The sequence below is a fragment of the Corella eumyota genome, chromosome 6, assembly GCF_963082875.1.
Source record: "Corella eumyota chromosome 6, kaCorEumy4.1, whole genome shotgun sequence".
Classification (NCBI taxonomy): domain Eukaryota; kingdom Metazoa; phylum Chordata; class Ascidiacea; order Phlebobranchia; family Corellidae; genus Corella; species Corella eumyota.
Window position 1 is genome coordinate 4,183,957 of NC_137495.1, and position 23,021 is coordinate 4,206,977.

Here is a 23,021-nt window from a genome sequence, read left to right on the forward strand (position 1 = left end):
CTATCATAACTTTCGTTTTAAGTTACTACAATATACGCAACAGAAGCGAAGCGAAATATTATTTTATAAACAAGAGTAGTCTTTCATTTTAATTTTGAAAAATACAAACCTGTATCTAACATTAGTTTTAAATACTGTAGTCAGCTGATATTACTTTATATTACATAAGACAAACTGTATTATTATACAGCTTACTTATTAAATTAGTTATTAGTAAGGAAGATTAATTATGGAGGATGCTTATGCTAAAAGTATTCCAGAGGTTCTTGATTATTTTCGAGTTTCAATTAACCATGGCTTAAGTGAAGATGAAGTGAAACGAAGCAGAGAAAAGCATGGATATAATGGTTTGTAATTAAATTAGATAATAACAAAATTAAACGATTAGGCGGATACGCCAATCAAATGTGCTTAAACTTTCTTAAAAAGTACATTTCAAAATGTCTGCACCTTGCGCAGTTCATTTTTACCATGTACCAAACATATTTTAAAATATTTAGAGAACGGTGATTGTTTTTAATTACAAGATTTAATCGTCGTCATAACCGGTTAAAATAAAATGTTTTTTCTTTTAGAACTCCCAGCCGAAGAAGGAAAATCTTTATGGCAAATGGTCGTTGAACAATTCGAGGACCTGCTGGTTCGAATCCTTCTGCTGGCGGCAATTATTTCATTCGTAAGTCAAACTATAAAAAAATTTTATTTTACATACATTTTGAAATTTGTGCAAATTTTATTTTACATACAAAGTTATTTTACATACATTTTGATGCAATTTATTTTAAAAGTGGTTTGTATCATATATTGCGCAAATTTTATTTTTACAGGTTTTAGCTCTGTTTGAAGAAGGCGAAGAATCTGTAACTGCATTTGTTGAACCCTTTGTTATTCTTTTAATCTTGATTGCAAACTCTATTATTGGTATATGGCAGGTGAGCAATTAAATAGCATTTGTTTTTAGATATACACAAGTAGTGATAAGTAAGACATATATTCTGCTCCTTAAAGTTTTTAAACGTCATCTTATTACCTTAATTTGTACGGTAACTTATTTAAATTCTGTAGGAACGAAACGCTGAGAGTGCCATCGAAGCTTTGAAAGAATACGAACCAGAAATGGGCAAAGTGTTAAGGCAAGAAAAGGATACAGTTCAACTTGTCAGGTCCAAAGATATTGTTCCTGGCGATATCGTCGAAATTGCAGGTTTTTAAAATAGATTTGTTTTGAAAAATTGCAAAAAATATATTACTACTTATAATTATTGTAAAGCTAATAGTTTTTTTTGTAATAATGTAAAATAATGACCCTATTTTAATTTAGTTGGCGACAAAGTCCCAGCTGACATCAGACTTCTTGCTATTCACTCTACAACCCTTCGAGTTGATCAAGCTATCTTAACAGGTAATATATTTTACCTAAAGGAATATTTAATTTTTTTCAATCTAATAAATCAGCATAACAATAAACATATTGTCTTATAACAGGTGAGAGTGTTAGTGTAATAAAGCACACAGACGCAATCCCAGATCGAAAAGCTGTCAATCAAGATAAAAAGAATCTTCTCTTTTCCGTAAGTTTTATGCGATGTAAAATTGTTGCTTAAACCTAAAAGTTTTAATAACTTAACACAAATTTTTTTTGTTAGGGCACTAATATTGCATCTGGCAAAGCAACTGGGGTTGTAATTGGAACTGGAAGTAACACCGAAATTGGTAAAATCCGGGATCAAATGGCGTCAACCGAAAGCGAAAAAACTCCGCTTCAACAAAAACTTGACGAATTTAGCGAACAATTGTCAAAGATAATTAGTCTAATTTGTATTGCTGTGTGGGCAATTAACATTGGACATTTTAATGACCCAGTCCATGGCGGATCTTGGTTTAAGGGAGCTATATACTACTTTAAGGTTTGGAGTCATTGCTACTAAATATTGTGATTACACTTACTTAATTTTATTACGTAAATGATATACTAAAGCTTTTTAATTTACCTTTACACTAGATTGCAGTTGCCTTGGCTGTTGCAGCCATCCCAGAAGGTCTTCCCGCTGTTATCACAACTTGCCTTGCTCTTGGAACAAGCAGGATGGCCAAGAAGAACTCGATCGTTCGAAGTCTTCCCTCCGTCGAAACTCTTGGATGTACCTCAGTAATTTGCTCCGATAAAACTGGAACCCTGACCACGAACCAAATGTCTGTATGCAGGGTGAGTAAAAAAAAGAAAAAAAAGTTTTTGTCGGTACATTTAAGCTCATTTAATATTCTAAAACTTTATTTGTTTTTATTAGATGTTCGTCGTCGACAAAGTTCGGGCCGACGGTGCCTCATTTCACCAGTTTGAAATCTCAGGATCGACCTATGAACCAAAAGGAGATATCACAAAGAATGGATCGAAAATCAGATGTAGTGATTATGATGCATTGGTTGAATTATCGACAATTTGTGCATTGTGTAACGACTCATCGCTAGACTACAATGAGGTAAAATAAAAATAGAGCATCTAGTTATGCTAAAGGTTAATATATCAAATGCAAATATTCTTAGTGTATTTAGATTAATTAATATAAATTTATTTCATCGAATTAAGACCTTACTGTAATGATGATATTTGTTTTGGCAGTCCAAGAAAGTTTACGAGAAAGTAGGCGAGGCCACCGAAACTGCCCTTACTGTATTGTGCGAGAAAATGAACGTGTACAACACCTACCTCCACGATTTGGACGAAGCTGAGAAGTGTTACGAATGTAACAGTGTCATTAAACGAAAAATGAAAAAGGAATTTACGTTGGAATTCTCACGAGACCGGAAATCGATGAGCTCATATTGTCGCCCCACTGCACCAGCGGCCACAGGTCCAAAGATGTATGTTAAAGGAGCACCTGAAGGTAAATGCACTATCTATTAAATGATCACTTTACTTTTTGCCAAAGTCTATTTAAAATAATGTACTACTCTAACAAAGTTTTAAAATGTATTGTAACTTACTTTAAACTTTGACTTATTTGTAGGTGTCTTGGATCGATGCACTCATGTTCGAATTGGAAAACAGCGAGTTCCAATGACATCTGAAATAAAGGCCGAGATCCAATCATTGGTAAAGGAATATGGAACTGGACGTGACACCCTGCGTTGCCTGGCTCTTGGAACCGTTGATACTCCACCAAATCCTTGCCACATGAACCTCGAAGATTCAACTAAATTTATTGACTACGAGGTAAAAAACACCAAATCTAAAGTTTTTAAAAACACATATTAGCCCATTTAATATTTTTTTGTAAATTGTATATTTTGCGTATTTGCATTGCAAATATTTCTTTTAATTTGTTTTTCACTAATCTGTAGACCGGTATTACCTTTGTTGGAATCGTTGGTATGCTTGATCCCCCGAGAATGGAAGTTTTCCAAGCTGTGCAAGATTGTCGCAAAGCTGGAATTCGAGTTATTGTTATTACTGGTGACAACAAAGCAACTGCTGAGGCAATTTGTCGACGAATCGGAGTTTTCGGAGAAGATGAAGACACCACTGGTATATAAGAATATTTATAATATTTCACAATATAAATTTAAAAAAAAATCAAACCTAAATGTAACAAAACATTTACTTATCTCTACAGGTTTATCATTTACTGGCCGTGAACTTGATAATTTGAGCCAGGAAGAACAATTTAAAGCTTGTCTTCGAGCCCGTTTGTTTGCTCGAGTGGAGCCTGCTCACAAGAGCAAGATTGTGGAATACTTGCAAGCTAATGGCGATGTCACTGCAATGGTAAGTCAAAGTCAATAACTTGTTTAATCTGAGTATTTTTGACATAAAATTTATGACAAAGTTAAATACTTATAACTTTACTAGACCGGGGATGGTGTAAACGATGCTCCAGCATTGAAGAAAGCTGAGATTGGCATTGCTATGGGAAGTGGAACTGCTGTGGCAAAGAGTGCATCAGACATGGTCCTTGCTGATGATAACTTTACTTCAATTGTGGCTGCTGTAGAGGAGGGTCGCGCGATTTACAACAACATGAAACAATTCATTCGTTACCTTATCTCGTCAAATATTGGAGAAGTCGTATGGTTAGACTTAATAAAATTTTATGATAAACAAACTTTAGTGCTCACAGAAACATTTGTCCTGTTACATTTAATAATATAGAATCATTTTAATCTTTTTTTATAATATTTAATAAAAACAATCTTTTTTTACTTTAGCATTTTCTTGGCTGCCGCCCTTGGTGTCCCTGAAGCACTAATACCTGTCCAACTTTTGTGGGTAAACTTAGTTACTGACGGACTTCCCGCTACCGCACTTAGCTTTAATCCACCAGATCTTGACATCATGGATAAGCAGCCTCGATCAACTAAAGATTCATTAATTAACGGATGGCTTATGTTTAGATATTGTGTCATTGGAGGTTTGTCATATTTCTGACTGATTAAAGATAATATCTAATTATTTTAACAATAAAGTGCAATAGTTATGACCTTAACTGTGGATATATTGATTTATAACATGAACATTTTACCAATAGGATATGTTGGATTTGCTACTGTTGGCGCCTCTTTGTGGTGGTTCTTAAATGCCAGCAGTGGTCCAAAAATGTCATGGTGGCAAGTGGTAAGTAGTACTAAGAGTTTTTGACAGCTATATCGGTCTATAAAAACTGTAGTTAATTTATTATAACTGCGCACATTTTTATTTACATAAAAATTTAGGAAAAAATGCATTGAAGTGCTCTAGTTTCAATAAAAGACTACATTTTTATCAAAAACTCGAGTAAACTAACTTGGTCTTTTGTTATTTAGACTCATTACATGCAATGTTCCACCCAACCCGAAAATTTTGAAGGAATTTCTTGCAAGATTTTCGAAGATCCTCACCCAATGACAATGGCTTTGTCTGTTCTTGTTGTCATTGAACTTCTGAATGCACTTAACAGGTATTACAATTTTATTTCATTGTGTTTAAATAAAACAGTAATTACCTTGAGTATACATTACAAATATGAATTGGTAAACTTGTTATTTTAACTGTATGCAATAAAGTTATTTACAAAATCCCGCTTTGGTTTAAAAGTGTTGTTGCTAATTGTTACAATTTATAGTTATACCCTTTTAGGTAAATACCTATTACAGTTTAAAGTTAAATGTTTTAACAATGTTTTTAGCGTGTCAGAGAACCAGTCGTTGTTTAGAATGCCTCCATGGCAAAACGTTTGGTTGATTGGAGCAATCGTTCTTTCCCTTGCTCTTCATTTTATGATTTTATACGTCCAACCTTTACCTGTAAGTAAAAGAAATATATTATTTCAAACTACATTAAGAAAAAAAATATAGCTTAAACTGTAAATGTGCTTTATTCGAAAAAAAATTTATATCTTATCTTTTTTTCTTATAGGTGGTTTTCCAAATCTGTCCCTTAAATTTTGAGGAATGGATGATGGTACTGAAGATATCAGTACCAGTTATTTTTGCCGATGAAGGATTAAAATTTATTGCTAGAAACTATATTGAAGGTAAAATATTTTTGTATAGTAATTGACTAACATACAAAAAGATCTGTTAAAACAAGAAAAAAAGGGAAATGCTAAAACGAAAACATTTTTTTTAGGAAAAGATATTTGCAAACAAAAGAAAATGCAATAATCCCTTTTTTATTCTACAAATGGCAATCCCCCAACTACATTGTGAAAAAAACCTAACTATTTTGATCGAAAAAATATATTTTCATGCTTATTTATTTTTAATAAAATTACTTTTAAAAAACTTATTGTATTTTTTGGAACAAAGACATATAAAAACATCTTTAATATTTAAATCAACCAATTTCTGAGTATTCCATAATTTACAATTTGGTTTTACATTAATTGTTAACCAACACGACAAATATTCTATTTGAGAATATTTATTAAACGTGCTGCTATAATTAAACCTATATACATCATTACCATTAACATTGACCCCATTGAACAAATGAACTTTATATATAGGTTTGCGCATATCCTCGTAGAAATTTTGGTCACAGGGCAAGTGTGCAAACACGATTTTGTGAACGTTGAGAATTTAAATTAAAAAAATTCCCACATTTTTACCTGCGATGATTTACGTTACAATTTTGCGCCACGAGGGTATTTGTGTGTTTTCCTATTTATATTTAGGAACCTTCTAAAAAGAAGACAATAATTGTCTGTTTAATTCACGCGAAATTTATTGTGATTTACATCACACTATACTAAACAATTTAGTCAATTAATAGGTCAAAAAAATTAAAAAGGTAATTTGGTGTTTTTTAATGTTAGCTATACGTGATAGGGTGACTTAATTATATGTTTAGTATCTTCTTTAACAAAGTATGCTGTTGGAGTTTTTTTACCAGCACCTGTAGAACTAAAATGAGTTGCTTAAGGCTTAGCAAGAATTTGAAAAAATGTCGACAAATTTCACTTCGTAAATCTTTAAGTTTAAACTCCAGTGTTAATATATCGGAAACGGTTTATAAAAGAAAACTGCCAGAATGTTGTGTTAGTTTCCAAAGCAAGCAAGGAAAAGAGCTTTTTAAGGTAATTACTAATTCTCTCAAGTAGTTGTCAAGGTATTTTTTTAAATATTTTAGGTGGTATTGTACGTCATAGTTTTGTTATTTTATCATAATGAACGTAACCTTTAAATAATTGGTCCTAATATAGTTGCAACTGAAGAAATTTTGTGAACCACAACTGGTGATCTTAATTTTTGATTTTGAAATTATCGTTTTATTTATTTTCCTTACTTTGCCCTTCTTTAAAATAAAATGTAAGCAAATAATTTCCTTTTTAGGAAGCAATGAATGCTGGATTCATGGAAATATATTTTGTGCTTGGCCAACAACTTCAAACGCAGCATGAACCTGCTTACTGTGGTCTAACCTCACTTGTAGTAGTTTTAAACGCATTTAATGTAGATCCAGGTACCGTTTATTGATTGGCAATTTAATGACATGATCTTGTTAAAAAAAATTAATTGAAGTTGTGGTTTTGAATTGCTATGTGGCTTTTTATGTATTGGTTCGTAAGTTGAATGCATGATTAAAGAAAGATTTGTTTTAAGGAAAAAGGTGGAAGGGAATTTGGAGATGGTATCACGAGAAAACATTAAATTCTTGCCTACCGCTGAATTCAGTAAAAACACAAGGAATTAGCCTTAAAGAGCTGGCAAGCGTGGCGACATGCAACTATTTAAACTCATCAGTGGTTAACCCATTTCATCAGGACAGTGCCGCCGTGTTTAGGTTGATTAATCATAATTTGTCTTATAATAGCTTTTATAATTTATTTTTTGCTTTGATATTTTCTAAATTTTTGTAATTATTATTTTGTAGAAATGATATTATGCAGTCATGTAAAAGCGAGACCAGGGCTATTATGGTTTGTTTTTCTAGAAAAACTTTGGACCAAACAGGCGACGGTCACTTCGTTTCCATAGGTATTTACTTATAAACACACATGATATAGAGATATTTCCTTAAAAAAACTCAATTATTTCGCTTAGACTGTTTTATTGGGAACTTGAAATGCTAAAAAGGGCTTAAATGCTTTATATTATCCATAACTTGGGCAATTTTTTTAAGGTAGATATAACCCGAAGAACGATCTGGTTTTGATATTAGAAACAGCACGATTTAAATATCCATGTTATTGGGTGTCGCTTACTCTACTGTGGAAAGCAATGAGAACAGTAGAGGGTCATTATTAATTAATTTTTGAAATAAGATTCAACTAAACGAGCCGTTATTAAATAAAATGTTTTTTTTGTTTAGAAAACGGAATGAATCGTGGATACATTAAGCTTACTAAAGCAACTAAGAACGAAAAACCAATAATTGAATAAAAAGTTACAAAAATATTAAAACTACTGTCAAATATAAGACCTTATTTTCATTTAATATGTATGCAATTTTTTACCTTGGAAAATATTTAACCGTATAAGCCTCATTTTTATAGTTTTATTTTACGTATTATGTTCTTTGTAACGAGAAATCGATTTATGTAATAAACCAAAAGAACCTAAAAAAACTGGTCTTACATTTTTACGTTTGCCATAGCTGAAAACTTATAAATATGGAAATTTCCTCGAAGTTGTATTTAATTTTAAAGTAAGTAAGGCAAAGCAGTTAAATAAATAAAATAAACTACAAAAAGCTACAAAAGCTCAATGCTATTACTTTTTATGCAGATAAATTTTCATACAGAGGTATATCAAATTGTAATTGCATAAGTTTTTTTCCATTTTGCAAGTAGCATTTCCTGTTTTGCTTTGTCTGCCAATCACTAACCCGAATACGTGATATAATGATGTTGTTATGCAACAAAAGCTTTACCTTTTTTTGACGAGTCATAATTAAGCTGACAAATAATCGGAAAAGCTTAATTGTAGTTAATTGTATGACACACGTTTAGTGGCTTAGCAACGATTTAAATATTATGATGATGTAAGAATTACTAAAATGTTCAAAAAATGTTTGACTATGATATAAACTTACTGCAGTTTATAGTATAAGCTATACTTTGTTTTGATAATTTGCATGCTATGACGCTTTTTGATATGACGTTAAAACCTTGTTAGTATTCCGCTTATTAACGACCCTAAAGGAAGTTTGTACATTAATTCAACAAAGACGATTGATAGTTTTATTTGTAAACAACTAACTTTTAAATAACAGATTGGAACAAGCTTAAAATCAGTATTGCAAAAAAACTGAAGGATTGAAGAAGATATTTATGGTCTAACATGATGTTTATTAAGTATAATTTGACACTGAGCTTTTTCGAATAGTAATAGTAGTCAAAATTATGTTTAAAGTCAGTTTTTTTCTTACTCTGACTCGAAGAACTTTAATGTATTATTTAAAACCAAGTAGTTGGTTTATGGAGATTCCAGGAATTTCCTTTTTGGGGTACTCGACAAATTCCAAAACTATTCCTGCCCTAAAAGGAACGATCTATCAACAAAAACTGCCACATACTTGCATTTCATTTCAAAGTAAACGAGGAAAAAATTTGTTTAAGGTATTTAGTGTTATTCATTTTTATTTACAAATAAATTTGATTTTAGTTTCTTTACAAGCCTAGGTGTCTAGTCCACAGCATTAAGCTGACAAAAAACTTGCGCTAAGAAATATATATGCCTTAAATATAGATTTGTTATGGACTGAAAATATAATAATGTGTTTATATGGGCTACGACAGGAAGCAATGAGTACATGTTACATGGAGATATATTTTGTACTTGGTCAACATGTACAAACACAACTTGAACTTTGTTTTTGTGGGCTCACTTCTCTTGTGGTCGTTCTCAATGCTTTTCATATTGACCCCGGTAAAACATATTTTACTCAATAAATATACAAAATTTACTCAACATATATACAATGGTATATCATTTTCCAAAAATTTAATCGTTTTTTGTTGATTTTTAAGGGGTAGAGTGGAAGGGTGGTTGGAGATGGTATGATGAATACACCTTGGTTAACTTGTTTAATCTTCATTCAGTCAAAAAAGAAGGGATAAGAATCAATCAACTTGCAAAAGTTGCAAGAAGCAGCCAGTTGCATGGAATTGCAGTGAATGCATTTCATCAAAACTGCGCTGATACATTTCGGTAATTTAATTAAAAATCAACTTGGTGTTACGTTGGTTAATTTAAAATAACTTATTAAAATGATTTTTACAGAAAAGATATATTGACTTCCTGTAAAAGTAACTCAAAGGCTATAATTGTTAATTTTGATAGAGTTACTTTGGGCCAAACTGGTATGGGACACTATGCACCAATAGGTATGTGTAATTAAGTTATACAACAACGGGCAAACATTTTTAGGTATGTCATTTTTTAAGGCGGATACAATCCCAAAGAAGACATGGTTTTGATTTTGGGAATTACTCGATATAAATTTCCTTCTTATTGGGTCTCACTACCTCTTTTATGGAAAGCAATAAGAACTATGAACGGTAACTACTTTTGTAACGTGCCACATTTTTGCTTAATGTAATGATGACTTGCTTTTTTAGATGAAGGTTATAGTAGAGGCTACTTGAAACTCACAAGAGAAAATGACGCTATGTCACGATTTTAACGTTGTTGCACTTATTGATTTCGCCTTCGCACTTACTTTTTTTGTTAATTGTTCCTGTGAATTAAATAAAATCAAAATACTTTCGTAATCTTAATTAATATTTGTGATCTCATATTTTTTATTTCATGCACAATATATCGATGCCTTACAATATTTCGTTAGTATACTGTTGTTAATGATAACAAAAATATTTTCAAACGTTAAGCGGGTTAAGTATATGCATGTGTTAACAATATCTAAGCTTTGGTAAACCATACAATAAGAATCCCTTACTTTATTTGTTAATTTGTTACACGTTTGACCACGCAAGCTTAAGCCATTAAAGGTAGACAAACTAAGCAAACCATTTACGTAAATTCACCTTTCATCAGCTAAATAAAATTACGAAATTTTATTTTTTTATCCTATTTTTGAATATTATTCAATTGGGTATTTTTCATTTATCCACCTAGATTTAGTTTTAAAAAAAAGCAATCTAGTACAAAACATAATTTGTTAACATGGGCAACTTCTTCACAAGTGGGGAGAACAAACAATCTGAAATAGATTCTAAAACTGAATCTTCTGACGAAGACTATCAAAGTTGCAATGAAGAACTGAATAAAAAAATTGTTAAACATAAAATACCAGCACAGAAAAAAGCTCGCAAAGAAGTTTCAAACATCTCATTAAATCATCATGTAGTTGGGGAGCCAAGTATCATGGAAGATTTAGAGTCCTCTGATTCTGAGAATACTCCCTCGGATCGTGATTTAGACTCGATATCTGACTCGGAGGGGATTTGTAGCAATGATTTTGAGTCTTTGTCAAGTAATAGCTACTTTAATTTGACAAACAATAATATGAATAATTCGACATTTTATAGCTCAAAAGGTAAATTTTTAAATGATCAGAAAACTTTTAAAATCAATGAAAAGGGAGATGGCTTTTTGATTAATGATGAAAATAGTTTTCAATCTGCATTAGACTCGACTGTTCAAGAGAAACTTGGATGTTTAAAATGGGAGATTAATTTTGAGGAAGAAAATAAAAAATCTGTGCCAAAGAAGAAAACAAAACCTCCACATTTGAAGCATTTAAAAAGCAAAAAATCGTTGGCTCAAAAGCGAAAAGATTACAATCGGTCATTATTTTATTAGCTAAAAATAATCCTTTTCTTAATATATATAATAGTTTTCTGTGAAACTAATAGATAATTTCATCACAGGTCCATTAGTTATTCGCTGCCTATAACACTGGCTGATGTAGTGGAAAGAAAAGTACTGGATCTAAGAAGGTGGTATTGTATGTCTAGACCACAATACAAGAAATCATGTGGACTTACATCACTTGTATCTGTGTGGAATTATCTGTACAGCAACCTGGGAACTGGTGAATTAAATCCAATAACTCAGGTAAGAGCTTTCTGAAAACATCAAACAGAGCATACAGTTGCTACCCAAACTAGACCAACCATTTAAACACAAAGTTTTTAAAATTCATAGGAGGATGCTCTTAATATTCTTGGCTTTAAGCCTCCATTTGGAGAAATAAGGTTTGGCCCTTTCACAGGAAATGCAACTTTGATGCGATGGTTTCGAAGATTAAATGAGTTCTTTTGTGTAAATGGAAATGCGAAGTACATGTACAAACCAAAAGGTAATTTTAAAATACCTAAATGAGATAAAATATCCTAGATTTTTATATAAAAACTATCAATGTTTTTTTAGGTAAACTCCAAACAAAAGCTATTGGTGACGAGGGTGCATTGAGTTTACTTACCACAGGACTTAGAAATGAGAATACTGCTTTTATTTACCATTGCCTAAACCACTACTTTTGCCCGATTGGTTATGAAGAAACACCACAGGTAAATGGATAGTTTACGACATAAAATATACATTCTACACAACATAAAACAAAATGATTATATAACAAATGTTCAATAAATATAACTTACTTTTTTATTTCTTTTTGATAACATTAAATAGGACCCAACCGAAGCTTATTGTAGCAAGCGATACATCGAAGAAAAAATGTTGCAACAGACCAATGATGTAAACAATGATTTAAGTAATAATGTGCAGGGAAAGTTGGAGACTTGGGTTTTTATTGGAGAACCGAGCAGAAAGCATCCTCCAATTCATTGCAAAAAGTAAGATATATTTTCAATTTTATCGTGTAAAAACTCCTCAAGTATTTTTAATATTTGTAAGTAATATTACCTAGCAAGCTCAAATCGATTGAATTATTAAGCTAAAATTTAGACTTCATTCTTTAAACATAACCTATTTTTTAATAAAACACTAACACGAAATTATAGTTTACTAACCTTAGTTTTTACCATTTTACAGATGGAGTGACATACTTCAAGACTTACATATGGAAGGTCCTTTCTTCTATGACATCAGAAGACAAGAGAAGGGAATACAGGAGAGAAAGTCTAAGAAGAAGGGAGGCAATCTTCACTGCATTATTGTGTTCAAAAAAACTGACAAACCTGTTCGCAAACTTAAAAAAGCAGCGTCATCAACACCGTCTTAATTATGACAATAATTTTGTTTCATTTACATGTTTTAGTTCTTTTTTATAATTTTGTTCTTTTTGTTTTATAACACATACTGTGTATTTTAAGGTGAAAACTGTGATTTTGTTATAATACTGTGAAGAATAAACCAAGGTCTTCGATAACTTAATAAAATAAAAATAAGTTAAAATTTTTTTTATTGCACTGAAGCATGAATAAGAATAGATATGATAAACATAGTTTAGCTTTAGTTTTTCCATACCTAAAACCAATGGACCACTTTTAAAATGGTTAAAAAGGACGCATATACACCCCAGATTAAAGTTAGTTCAAATTAAAAGTTTCAGTGAAAACCCAGTAATATACCCACATGACTTTGATTATCATTGGTAGTGGTTTGTATATAAATTGAAGTAAATATAAACATATCTAAAATATGCAAATATAAAGTGGGGCATAATTTCTTTAACAATAAAATTTGTAACTGTCATAGACTTACAAAAAGTTGGTAAATATAATATAGCACACATAACAGTGGCAAGGCAATGGAATAAATGTATGTTCCCATCTACATTCCTTGCTGGAAATTCTACCTTACATATGAAAGTTAGGTTCTAAAAACAATATATCTTATACAGCACCTTCTTTGTCTCTACCATTTGAACTAGTTTTTTTACTTGTTGTCGCAGAACTTTTAAGTTTGTCGGGAGATTTATGAATTCTGTTTTTTATAAAATTGTTCCAAGCATCATCTGATAAATCTTTTACCCATGTAGGCTCAAATGAGGGAGATAGTTTAATGTTTTTCATAGTATTTCGGATTAAATCTAAAATTAAAACAAGCCCATCAATTTTTTAAAAATTACTATTTAACAAAAAATTCACTATTTGAAGTTTTATCAAATCTAACCTTCATTAACTTCGAATTCTCGCGTGAGGGGTTTATCTGGTATTTGGGTTACTTCAGCAGTTGGTGGCTGTTGTGGTTGGTTTGTATCTTCCTCCTCTTCTTCCGAGCTCTTTTGTGCTAAGTTGTCATCCATGGGAAGCTGTTCGTATCTGGAAATTATTTTCAACAATTATTACTAATGTTGTCTACCACAAAACTTGAAATTTATAAAGTTAAAAAGTAATGTGATCTTTAGTAATTTACTTAAATTAGTACTTACCCACTATATCCATCATTTTCACTTTCTTCCACATTAATATCCTCCTCACTGCTACTATTATATCCTTGTACAACTCCGGGCAAAACTCTTTCGATTCCCTCGATTGGATTTTCTTTTTCGTCTTTGTTTTGATCTGGTTCTGGGACGAGCATTCCACAAGTTGGCATTATTCAAATTTTGTATTTAAAAAATTATTGTTTGTTACAATTAGCCTAATGGTATCTAAATGGAAGAAAATATGGTTACGATTAAGTCCCCTTTAAGTTATGCAGATTAAATTGAAAATAATATTCATTAAAAAGATAATACAGTTCCTGTACTTCCACAGGTATAATACAGGTAATACTTTTGCTGAAAATTACCCAGTAAGAAAAATATGATCAAAAAAATAATATATATACATGTTAGGTTCGTGTACTAAAAATAATTTGCAGTTTAAATTTTACAAATAAAAACAATATAAGGATACTAAAGGATATTTTTAGATACAATAGTCGGCCATGATTGCTATTAAATATGCCACTACATTGGTGGCAGCTCATTTTTCAGGTGCCACTAAGTCTTCCCAATATTTTGAAGATGGCGTAACCGGTTCCACCCAGTTGAAGGGAATACTTGTTCCCTCGTTGTGAAGATATTGATCCCACATATGCCTTAAAAAGTAATCACATATAGATTTAATAACCAACCAAAATTAAAATACCAAAGCAATTGCACTTACCTGTGTTGTGTTAAACTTTTAAGACTTTTATCTGCTTGTTTGTGCAGTTCTTGCACTGGCCATAAGGGGTGAAAAGCATCTACTTCAGCTACAAGAGTTTAGATAAATTTAACTTAAATAATTTAGATAAGGGCGTGAATATATTTTAAATGAATAAACACAGTAAAATTCATATAACTTACTCTCTTTTCCAAATAAAATAAATTTCCTTTCATTTTCCCATTTATCTTTTTTGTCCTTTTCTTTTTTGAGTTTAATTTTCTCCAAGTTATGTTTAACTTCTTGTTGTTCTGCTTCAATAAACAGTTTCAGCGAAGCAATTTTATTCTCGGTTAATTTTGTATGTGATTTTATAGTTTTGTTCATATCGGAAATTGTCGTATTAAAGTCATTAGTTGTTTGTTCGGATATAATGTTTTGACCTGCAAATTTTTATTATCAAAAAAAATAATAACAATAAACATGATAGATAATTAAAAAGGATTTATATTTTACCATTAAATTTCAACTTGTATTTTTTTTTAATTTTTAAAAACATTAGCCAAAATTTTTTTACCTCTTGACATTAAAACACCAATTCGCATATTTCTAAGTTTATTGATTGAGTTTATAACCTCTGTGTATTTGTTTGTTGTATTCAGTTCCTTACGCAATTCACACAGACTTTCGTCTATTTGTTTTTGCATTTCTTTGTCCTAAAAGTAACAAAATATAGAAATACTAACACTTAACATTATTAAACTAAAATAAAAAAATGTATATACCCGTATTTTTTTCTCCATTTTAAGTTTTTCTATTTGTTGCCATTCATTAATTTCTTTGTTTTTATTAGCAATACATTGTTTATTTAATTTAATATTCTCATAATTAGATTGTCGTTTTCTTTTTCTCCGATTTCGCTTTCGACGCCTTCTTTCTATTTTTTTTCTTAAATCTTCAACAACATCCTTATTTGATAACTTTTTAAGAATTGGTTTTAATTCCTCCTAAAAAATTTAAAATAATTAAGTAAGAGTAATCTTAACAACCCTGTTTTTAGGTAAAAATAAAAACCTGAACTAGTATTAAAGTTGTAATATCATCAGGTGAAGATTGTAAAATTTCTTCAAGCTTTTCCGTTAATTTTTTTGCTTTACTTTGTAACTTTTTAGCTTCATAAATCTACCGAAAAAAATTAAAAAACACATTTATAAAAAAATTTATAGTTTCACCTCTTTTGATTATCTAACCAAGTTAATATATATACCTTTAAAAATTGAATGTTGCCGGTATTCTTTTCGTTTTTTATTGTTTTGACTTTTCCAATTTTTCTTAAAAAGTTGGCAACAACTAATTTATCCTGATCTACCAGTAAACTAGGTGTTTTTTGTTCAAAAGTAAAATTGTTCACATTTATGTGCGGACGACTTCTTTCCACAGAAATTTGGTTAAAATCCGAAAAAGATTGTTTGTTAAAACTTTGGGCACTATTAGCATGTTGCCAATGATTTGGTGGCAATGTATTAAAAGGTCTTATATGATTTGAATAGAACTCAATTTCATTTGGTGGTAAGTATGGTGGCATTGGCATATTGTGTGCCATCATATGGTTTGATGGCATCATCTGGTTTGGTGGCATCATCTGATTTGGTGCCATCATCATACTTTGAAAAAATTGTCTTGGGGGAGTAATTCCACATGGTGGCATTCGATTTAATGGATGTTGATTTCTCCATGCCATGTTATTTTGCGGGGGTGGTTTAGTGTTATTAAATTTCCAATCCATCTGAACTGACTTACAGTAACTTTAGTTTAATCCGTGCTGCCGTGTCAGAAACCAAACCCAATGAGCAATAATAACAAGCAAAATAATGTAGTGGTTAGAACATTTAGCTTCACTACATGAATTCTTGAAAAAAGGTACTTTTTGTTTAGTCCGTAAAGTCGGACGTTCCAAAATTTATTACCAGTTTACTCACGTATTTTACTTATTAAAACAAAAAACTAAAGCTACCTATTAATATATTGGTATTTTAATAAAGCAAACAAATATTAAGATTATTTAAACATATTAACGTATATATAAACGTACCGTAGTAATAGAAAACCAATGCAACCAATCGTATGTTTAAAACAACTAAGCGTTTTAAATGTTTGTATCCTTCGTTAAATTTTTTTGTATCCTCGATTTAATTTTTTAGAAAACTCTAACCCTGGTTTTCCTAACCCTAATCGAGCTAAAGCCCTAGCTCATGCGATTTCAAGAAAGCTAGCAAGATTCGTGACGTCACAGAATTTCGCGTTAACTTTAAAATGTTTTTAAGTCGTTAGCACAACATTTTATTAAATTTATTTTTTAATTTACTTTTTTTTTTTTAATTTGGGCATCTATTTTATAATTTATTTTAATATATGCAAATTTTTAAAATTTCTTAAAAAAATAAATATTGAGGATAAACGAAAATGTGCGTTTAGCTAATTGAACCTGTGCTTTTTGAATAAGCCATTCATAAAATTACCTTTTAAACCTTTCGTAAACGCATTGTTACTTGCTTTATACCTTAATACACCCCTTAATACACTTTTATTCATTTAAAGACTAAAATTAATTACCTGTGTGGGGCTATTAACATTCTTTCTTTAGTTTTTTAAAATGTGTGCTGTTCAATTTTAACATATTCTTTATTAGACTTATTTATTATTTGAACTCTATGTTTTTACTTTGACCTAGCCTTAAGTTTAATGAAATGTATTTACTGGTTTATATATGTATAGTAAGAGATTCTATTTAGCTTGTATTTGATGACATAAATTATTTTTTTATGTTAGGGGAACAATTTTAAGATAGTTTTTATGTTAGGTTACAATTTTAAGATATTTTTTATGTTATCGGCCAATTTTAAGTCATTTTCTATGTTAGGGGACAAATTTTAAGTTATTTTCTGTGTTGGACCAATTTAAAGTTATTTTCTACATAGGGTACAAATTTTAAGTTATTTTCTATGTTATCGGCCAATTTTAAGTTATTTTCCATGTTAGGGGGGAAATTTTAAGTTATTTTACATGTAAGGGACAAATTTCAAGTTATTTTACATGTACGATGACAAATTTAAAATTATTATTTATGTTGGGGACCAATTTTAAGTTATTTTTGTGTTATCGGCCAATTTAAAGTTATTTTCAATGTTATTGGACAAAGTTGTAAGTTTTTTTTGTGTTATCGGCCAATTTTAAGTTATTTTTCATGTTAAGGGACAAATTTAAAGTTATTTTCTATGGTACTGGCCAATTTAAAGTTATTTTTAATGTTAAGGGACAAATTTAAAGTTATTTTCTATGGTATCGGCCAAATTAAAGTTATTTGTATGTTATTGGACAAAATTTAGGACAAAGTTTATGACAATATAGGATAGCCAGAGCAATAAGAATAATAACTCGTTTTTTGTATTTATAATTATACATTGTGAAACACAGTTGCAATATACAAAAGGCAAGAAAGAAAAAAAATTACATTAGAAAAATGGTTAACAAATTCAGTTACTATATAATAAAAATGACAATACATTGAACATATACGAAAGCATAGTAAATATGAAGTAAAAACAAAATGCAAAAACACAGTACATTATGAATAAATATTAAAAAACATAACAGTGTAGTAATCGAAGTAACAAAATAACATAACTACAAAAAAAATTGCGATATAATCTACTAAAGGATGCCAATAATTACACAATTTGTTTGTCAAATTTATTGCCTTATTCTTATTCAAATAGAATCGTTAAATAATAAGTAGTTAGTTAAACAATATTAACTTTACTGTAAGTTCTACAACAGAGAATGAGAGCACGTGTTTTCTACAACTAGAAATGAAAGAAATGTGTTTGGTTTAGTAATCAACGCTTTTTTTACTTGAAGCACCTGTGGTGCGTTTGACGTCATTAATTGGAAAATTAGAAACGTGCAATTAAAGAATGTAGAACACAAATAAATATAAATTATTACGATTAATTTAATGAACACCACACTACCATGCATTAAAAAATAAGGTTTTTATATATGAAAAAGTGAATTTAAAAAATATACAAAAATATTAATAACATAAAAAATGCAAAATATTACTGTAAAATTTATGTACAGTTTTATATGTAGAAGTTTTGTTTAAACAGTTTAAACTTATGAAATGTTTTTTTGTGTTTGTACAGTTTATTTTTCTGTACATTGAAATGTTAAAACCTCGGCAAAAGGGTTATTGGTCCTTGACAAAAAAGATTGCCCCCATAGAAAAAGCGGAATAGCTGGCCTCACAGGAAAAGCAGAATGGCTGGCCCCACAGAAAAAGCAAGTTGGCTGGCCCCAAAGAAAAAGCGAAATTGCTCGGGCCACAGGAAAAGCGGAATTACCGGACCCTCAGCAAAAATGGTACATATGCTCGATCTTTTTTCCTGTAAAATAATAAAGATTAGAATACTGCTTACAATTATTTTAAGTGTGGTTGTAACTAATTGATCGTGTTATGCTAAATGTTTTTTTTAAACGAAGATAAAGTTATTTATTTGTTTTGTGTTGGTGACATTTTACATTAAAAAATTTTATACAAACTTTTGTTCGTCAACCAGAATCTAAAAATAAAGAACAGAGTTAGTATTTGTTTATGGTAATCTACCCTGCAGGAAAAAATAAAAAAGGTTAGATTGAAGTTTTCTTTTAGCAGAGTCTCTAAAAATAAAGAACAAATTAAAATTGGTCAAAAAGAAATCGACGAGCTCTTTGAAATAATCAACCAGCATCTAAAAATAAAAAACAGAATGTTAAAATGTGTTTTTGGTAATCTAACCTGAAAAAAGCCTGTAAAAAAGGGTTAGTTTGGTTTTAGTTTTTTGAAGGCCCCTGAAAAAATAGTAATTTGGTTAGTAATGCCCCTGTAGAGAAATAAAATGGACAATTTAAGAGGCCCCTGTGGAGGTAAATAATGGTTTTAAAAGTAGAAGAAAAAAGAATAGCCTGCAAAAAATAAAAGAGAGAGAAATCGGAAATATTTAAGTTTCTTTTTGCATGTTTAATTTAGTGTTTGCTGTGTATGCTATTTTGGATTCTGTTTATGAAATATATTTTAGTTTGGATTTCCATCCACGAAAATTAATAATGCTTTACATTGGGCTCCGCCCACGAAATTAAATAATTTATGGTGGGTTCCAACCCATACACACACACTAAGGTATAGCATAAATTTAACATAGGGCGAATAAAATACAGTAAATTGCATAAAAACACACATAAAAAATATAAACCACACATAGGCCTAGTTTTATAAAATCTATCTTTCTCTATATGAATATATATTTATCTTTTACTTGCGCAAAACTTTTATAGGCCACACTTTTAAAAAACCATTACACAGTCCCGATTAATATAATTATGAACACACAGAAACCTAAACACACTGGACTGTGTCAACTATACTACTTTAAAGGCGCAAAATTATGAGTTGTTAACCAGTCAAAATAAAAAAGCAGACCGTGATACTAAAAACTTTAACCCGTGAAAATTTTTAAGGCGCTTGTTTATTTAGTACATATAAAAAATAGACCCGTAAAAACCTACAGCCCTACAGACCTGAACCCTACAGCCCACCTTTTGTTGAAGTGAGGTCCTGAGACTTTTTTTTGAGTTCGTCAAGTTGAAATGAGGTCCTGAGACTTTTTTCTTTTGCATAAAAATACACAAAACACACACATAGGCCTAGTTTTACAAAAAGCCTACTCTAATATAGATTCTACTGCGCAAAAACTTTTTATAGACCACACTTTCAAAAAAACTATTAAACAGTCCCGTTTAATATAATTAGGATTACACACAAAAACCTAAACACATTGAGACTGTGTCAACTATACAACATTTATGGCGCAAAATTATGAGTTGATTAATAGTCACAAATAAAAAAGTAGACACGTGATACTACAAACTTTTAACCCGTGAAAATCTTTTAAGCGCTTTATTATGCATTACATATAAAAAACAGGCACGTAAAACCTACAGCCCTACAGACCTCATCTTAATATTAAACATACAAGGTCCTGAGACTTTTTTTGAGTTTGTAAAATGATCCAATCCATTGCAAAGTTGTCTTCGGGTCCTGAGTTTTTTTAAAACTTAACATCCCCTTTGCTAGTTGCAAAGTAGACTTATAATGATTGCATCCATTTTCCATTCCTCCAATTCCTGTTATTATCTTTTTCCTCCAATTATAAAATCCAAATATTTTCCATTTTCTCCTACATAGAAAATATTGTTTATTAAATAGTAAAGGACACTTAACCCTACTATTTTTTTTCAATTGTCATTTTATGATATGTCGAAATGTGTCCAAATTTTTATGTTATGTCAATTGTTAATTTTTTTGGGCAAATATTAAAATATGTCAATTTTTGTGCCAAATATTGTTAATACATATCTTTTTTTTACATTTTTTGTGCCAAAATATTAAATTATGTCATTTTTTTAATTCTTGTGCCAAATAATTTTAATTTATGCTTAATTTATAACTATTTCTACAATTTAAATACCTCTGTTAACTATTGGGTGAAGTACCTGCGCATCAACACAGGTTTAATAATGTTCATAGGTTTAAAATTATTTTATTGTTATGTTTAATAACTTAAAACTAATATTATTTCATTAATAATTTTTTTTTAGAATGATTTTAGGTAATAAAAATAATTTCATTTCACTTAAAAAAAGTTAAAACAAACCTGGGGCAGTGTTCGCAAAAATTTTGCCATGAGTTGTCTCACACGAGAAAGTTTTATTACACTTCAACTTTTCTAAAAAAAATTAGAAAAATTTATTCTATATTTGTTTAAAAAATGTTTTATATTTAACTAATAACAAGTTGTAGTATGCCACACTTAATACTATAAACGATAAAATTCAAAAATCTTAAATCTTGAACACCAACAAAAACACGTCTACTCACCTCGAAAGTCCATCTGGAAAGAACTAAAACTCCGATTTCATTTCAAATTTGCCACGAAACACCAAGTCACGTGACTCTGCACGTGTTCATGTGTGAACGTGCACGACGCCGCAAAACACACCAAGACGTACAAAACAACCAATACGTGCGTTAACAATGCGTACTATTACGCGAGAGAGTTTCTGATAATGATGCAACAACCCGGGACCTCGTGTTAAAGGAATTTCTCAGGCGCACTAATTAAGAAGTAACATTCCAGTGCTTAATTAGAAAAGATTGCAACATTTCAGCTGGATTCAGCTGCACTGTTTGACCTTATTTGGTAACAACTCTCTGTCAACCTAATTCAATTTTGCAACAACCCGGAACTTCGTGATAAAGGAATTTCTAGGGAAGACGCACTAATTATGACGTCACATTCCTTGCGCCTCGCTTAATGGAAAATTTTAGGTTTCTATGCTTTATAACAAACCTCGTTTAGTAATAGTAAATTATATCATTCTTTTTTTCCGAATTATAAATTAAAATCTAACGTTTGTTAATGTTCCAACACATTTGTTTTCTTATTTTATAAATATAAATCTTAAAATCAATTTTTGTTTCTACATCTATTTAGTTTTAAGGTTTTTTATAACAAAAAAATAAAAAATGAAATAATTGAAGGTCATGCCTGTTCGATAACATCCGGGAATGTAAAATGGCGCAGATATTATAAAATTAACGAGAAAAAAACATTTTGTTTTGTGTTTGGAGATAAATTAAAAAGGTTGGGTTTAATAAAATATTTCTGACAATATATGACGTCACAATATTAGTACAGTTGAATATTTTTTACCGAAAGAGGATTTCTAGACGTTTGCAGATAAAGGCACGACCACTTTTAATGGTAATGCCATTCAAGTTAAAATTGCCCCCAAAAAAAGTTTTAATTATTTAAAGTACGTTATAACATGTACGTGGTTTATTTTATTGGGTTTCGAAGGGGGGGGGGGTGGGGGGGGATATATAAAAGTATTAACCAAAAATATTAAAAAAATAACAGGTTGTAATAAAAAAATTAAATATTTTGGTTTGCAACCATATTACGATTTACGATTTTTAAACAATATTCTTTAAAACAGAATAATAATGCAGTTTCAAAATAGTAATTTAAAGGCTATTACAGTTAATTCGTATAGTAAATTAAAAGTTGTAGTCAAAAGTCTTTTAAATATATTAAATATATATTAGTATAACGAAAAAATTACATAAAAATCACAGGTTGTGATGCGCAATATTTCGTAAGTTTAATTCCCGCTGCTAAAATGTCATACCACATTTAGGCTAAGGACAAGTGTTTCTGAGTTTGATTCCCATTATATTTGTGTAATGTGAATATTTATAATTTCGATGGTACCCCCTTTTTATTTTGCAATTATTTAATAATTTTAATCCTACAATTTATTGTAGCCAAAATATATCTTGTAGGCATTTTATTCCCTCGAAGTTATGAATAATATTGAATATCGGCAGGGCTTAAAATGAACAACTTCTAATCAAAATACAACGCCAATACTCCATAAAGA

The 23,021-nt window shown here is 30.3% G+C and overlaps 6 protein-coding genes across 7 annotated transcripts; 4 read left to right on the forward strand and 2 right to left on the reverse strand.

The window, feature by feature from the left end:
• The first annotated feature begins 229 nt into the window (after positions 1 to 229).
• LOC145755680 (sarcoplasmic/endoplasmic reticulum calcium ATPase 1-like) lies at positions 230 to 5,640 on the forward strand. The gene is made up of 20 exons (XM_082571933.1): positions 230 to 347; positions 576 to 676; positions 828 to 932; positions 1,066 to 1,204; positions 1,322 to 1,402; positions 1,486 to 1,571; positions 1,647 to 1,907; positions 2,003 to 2,206; positions 2,289 to 2,480; positions 2,621 to 2,885; positions 3,009 to 3,214; positions 3,343 to 3,526; positions 3,615 to 3,766; positions 3,851 to 4,071; positions 4,207 to 4,409; positions 4,527 to 4,612; positions 4,801 to 4,934; positions 5,163 to 5,280; positions 5,393 to 5,510; positions 5,606 to 5,640. Exons 1-20 carry the CDS (start codon positions 230 to 232, stop codon positions 5,638 to 5,640), a joined length of 3,009 nt encoding a protein of 1,002 aa, XP_082428059.1.
• Positions 5,641 to 6,386: 746 nt separating this feature from the next.
• Positions 6,387 to 7,860, forward strand: LOC145755681 (uncharacterized). Its single transcript, XM_082571934.1, has 6 exons — positions 6,387 to 6,554; positions 6,811 to 6,940; positions 7,081 to 7,261; positions 7,352 to 7,455; positions 7,601 to 7,714; positions 7,790 to 7,860. Exons 1-6 carry the CDS (start codon positions 6,387 to 6,389, stop codon positions 7,858 to 7,860), a joined length of 768 nt encoding a protein of 255 aa, XP_082428060.1.
• An 879-nt stretch (positions 7,861 to 8,739) lies between these two features.
• Positions 8,740 to 10,135, forward strand: LOC145755457 (uncharacterized). 2 transcript variants are annotated; one of them, XM_082571695.1, is made up of 6 exons: positions 8,740 to 9,038; positions 9,219 to 9,348; positions 9,450 to 9,630; positions 9,703 to 9,806; positions 9,867 to 9,980; positions 10,041 to 10,135. In XM_082571695.1, exons 1-6 carry the CDS (start codon positions 8,823 to 8,825, stop codon positions 10,103 to 10,105), a joined length of 810 nt encoding a protein of 269 aa, XP_082427821.1. In that variant the 5' UTR covers positions 8,740 to 8,822; the 3' UTR covers positions 10,106 to 10,135. The 2 variants fall into 2 exon arrangements, with proteins under 2 accessions (XP_082427821.1, XP_082427822.1); XM_082571696.1 differs by having other exon boundaries at positions 9,763 to 9,782.
• Positions 10,136 to 10,564: 429 nt separating this feature from the next.
• On the forward strand, positions 10,565 to 12,758 carry LOC145754701 (basic immunoglobulin-like variable motif-containing protein). Its single transcript, XM_082570806.1, has 6 exons — positions 10,565 to 11,228; positions 11,313 to 11,499; positions 11,590 to 11,743; positions 11,815 to 11,954; positions 12,076 to 12,239; positions 12,439 to 12,758. Exons 1-6 carry the CDS (start codon positions 10,606 to 10,608, stop codon positions 12,626 to 12,628), a joined length of 1,458 nt encoding a protein of 485 aa, XP_082426932.1. The 5' UTR covers positions 10,565 to 10,605; the 3' UTR covers positions 12,629 to 12,758.
• On the reverse strand, positions 10,648 to 13,949 carry LOC145754703 (uncharacterized). The gene is made up of 5 exons (XM_082570808.1): positions 13,781 to 13,949; positions 13,522 to 13,670; positions 12,417 to 13,438; positions 12,045 to 12,220; positions 10,648 to 11,758 (listed from the first exon to the last, which is right to left on the reverse strand). Exons 1-3 carry the CDS (start codon positions 13,945 to 13,947, stop codon positions 13,242 to 13,244), a joined length of 513 nt encoding a protein of 170 aa, XP_082426934.1. The 5' UTR covers positions 13,948 to 13,949; the 3' UTR covers positions 10,648 to 11,758; positions 12,045 to 12,220; positions 12,417 to 13,241.
• A 351-nt stretch (positions 13,950 to 14,300) lies between these two features.
• LOC145754702 (uncharacterized) lies at positions 14,301 to 16,489 on the reverse strand. The gene is made up of 7 exons (XM_082570807.1): positions 15,748 to 16,489; positions 15,555 to 15,662; positions 15,266 to 15,487; positions 15,058 to 15,196; positions 14,684 to 14,923; positions 14,502 to 14,589; positions 14,301 to 14,433 (listed from the first exon to the last, which is right to left on the reverse strand). Exons 1-7 carry the CDS (start codon positions 16,264 to 16,266, stop codon positions 14,319 to 14,321), a joined length of 1,431 nt encoding a protein of 476 aa, XP_082426933.1. The 5' UTR covers positions 16,267 to 16,489; the 3' UTR covers positions 14,301 to 14,318.
• Positions 16,490 to 23,021: the final 6,532 nt, after the last annotated feature.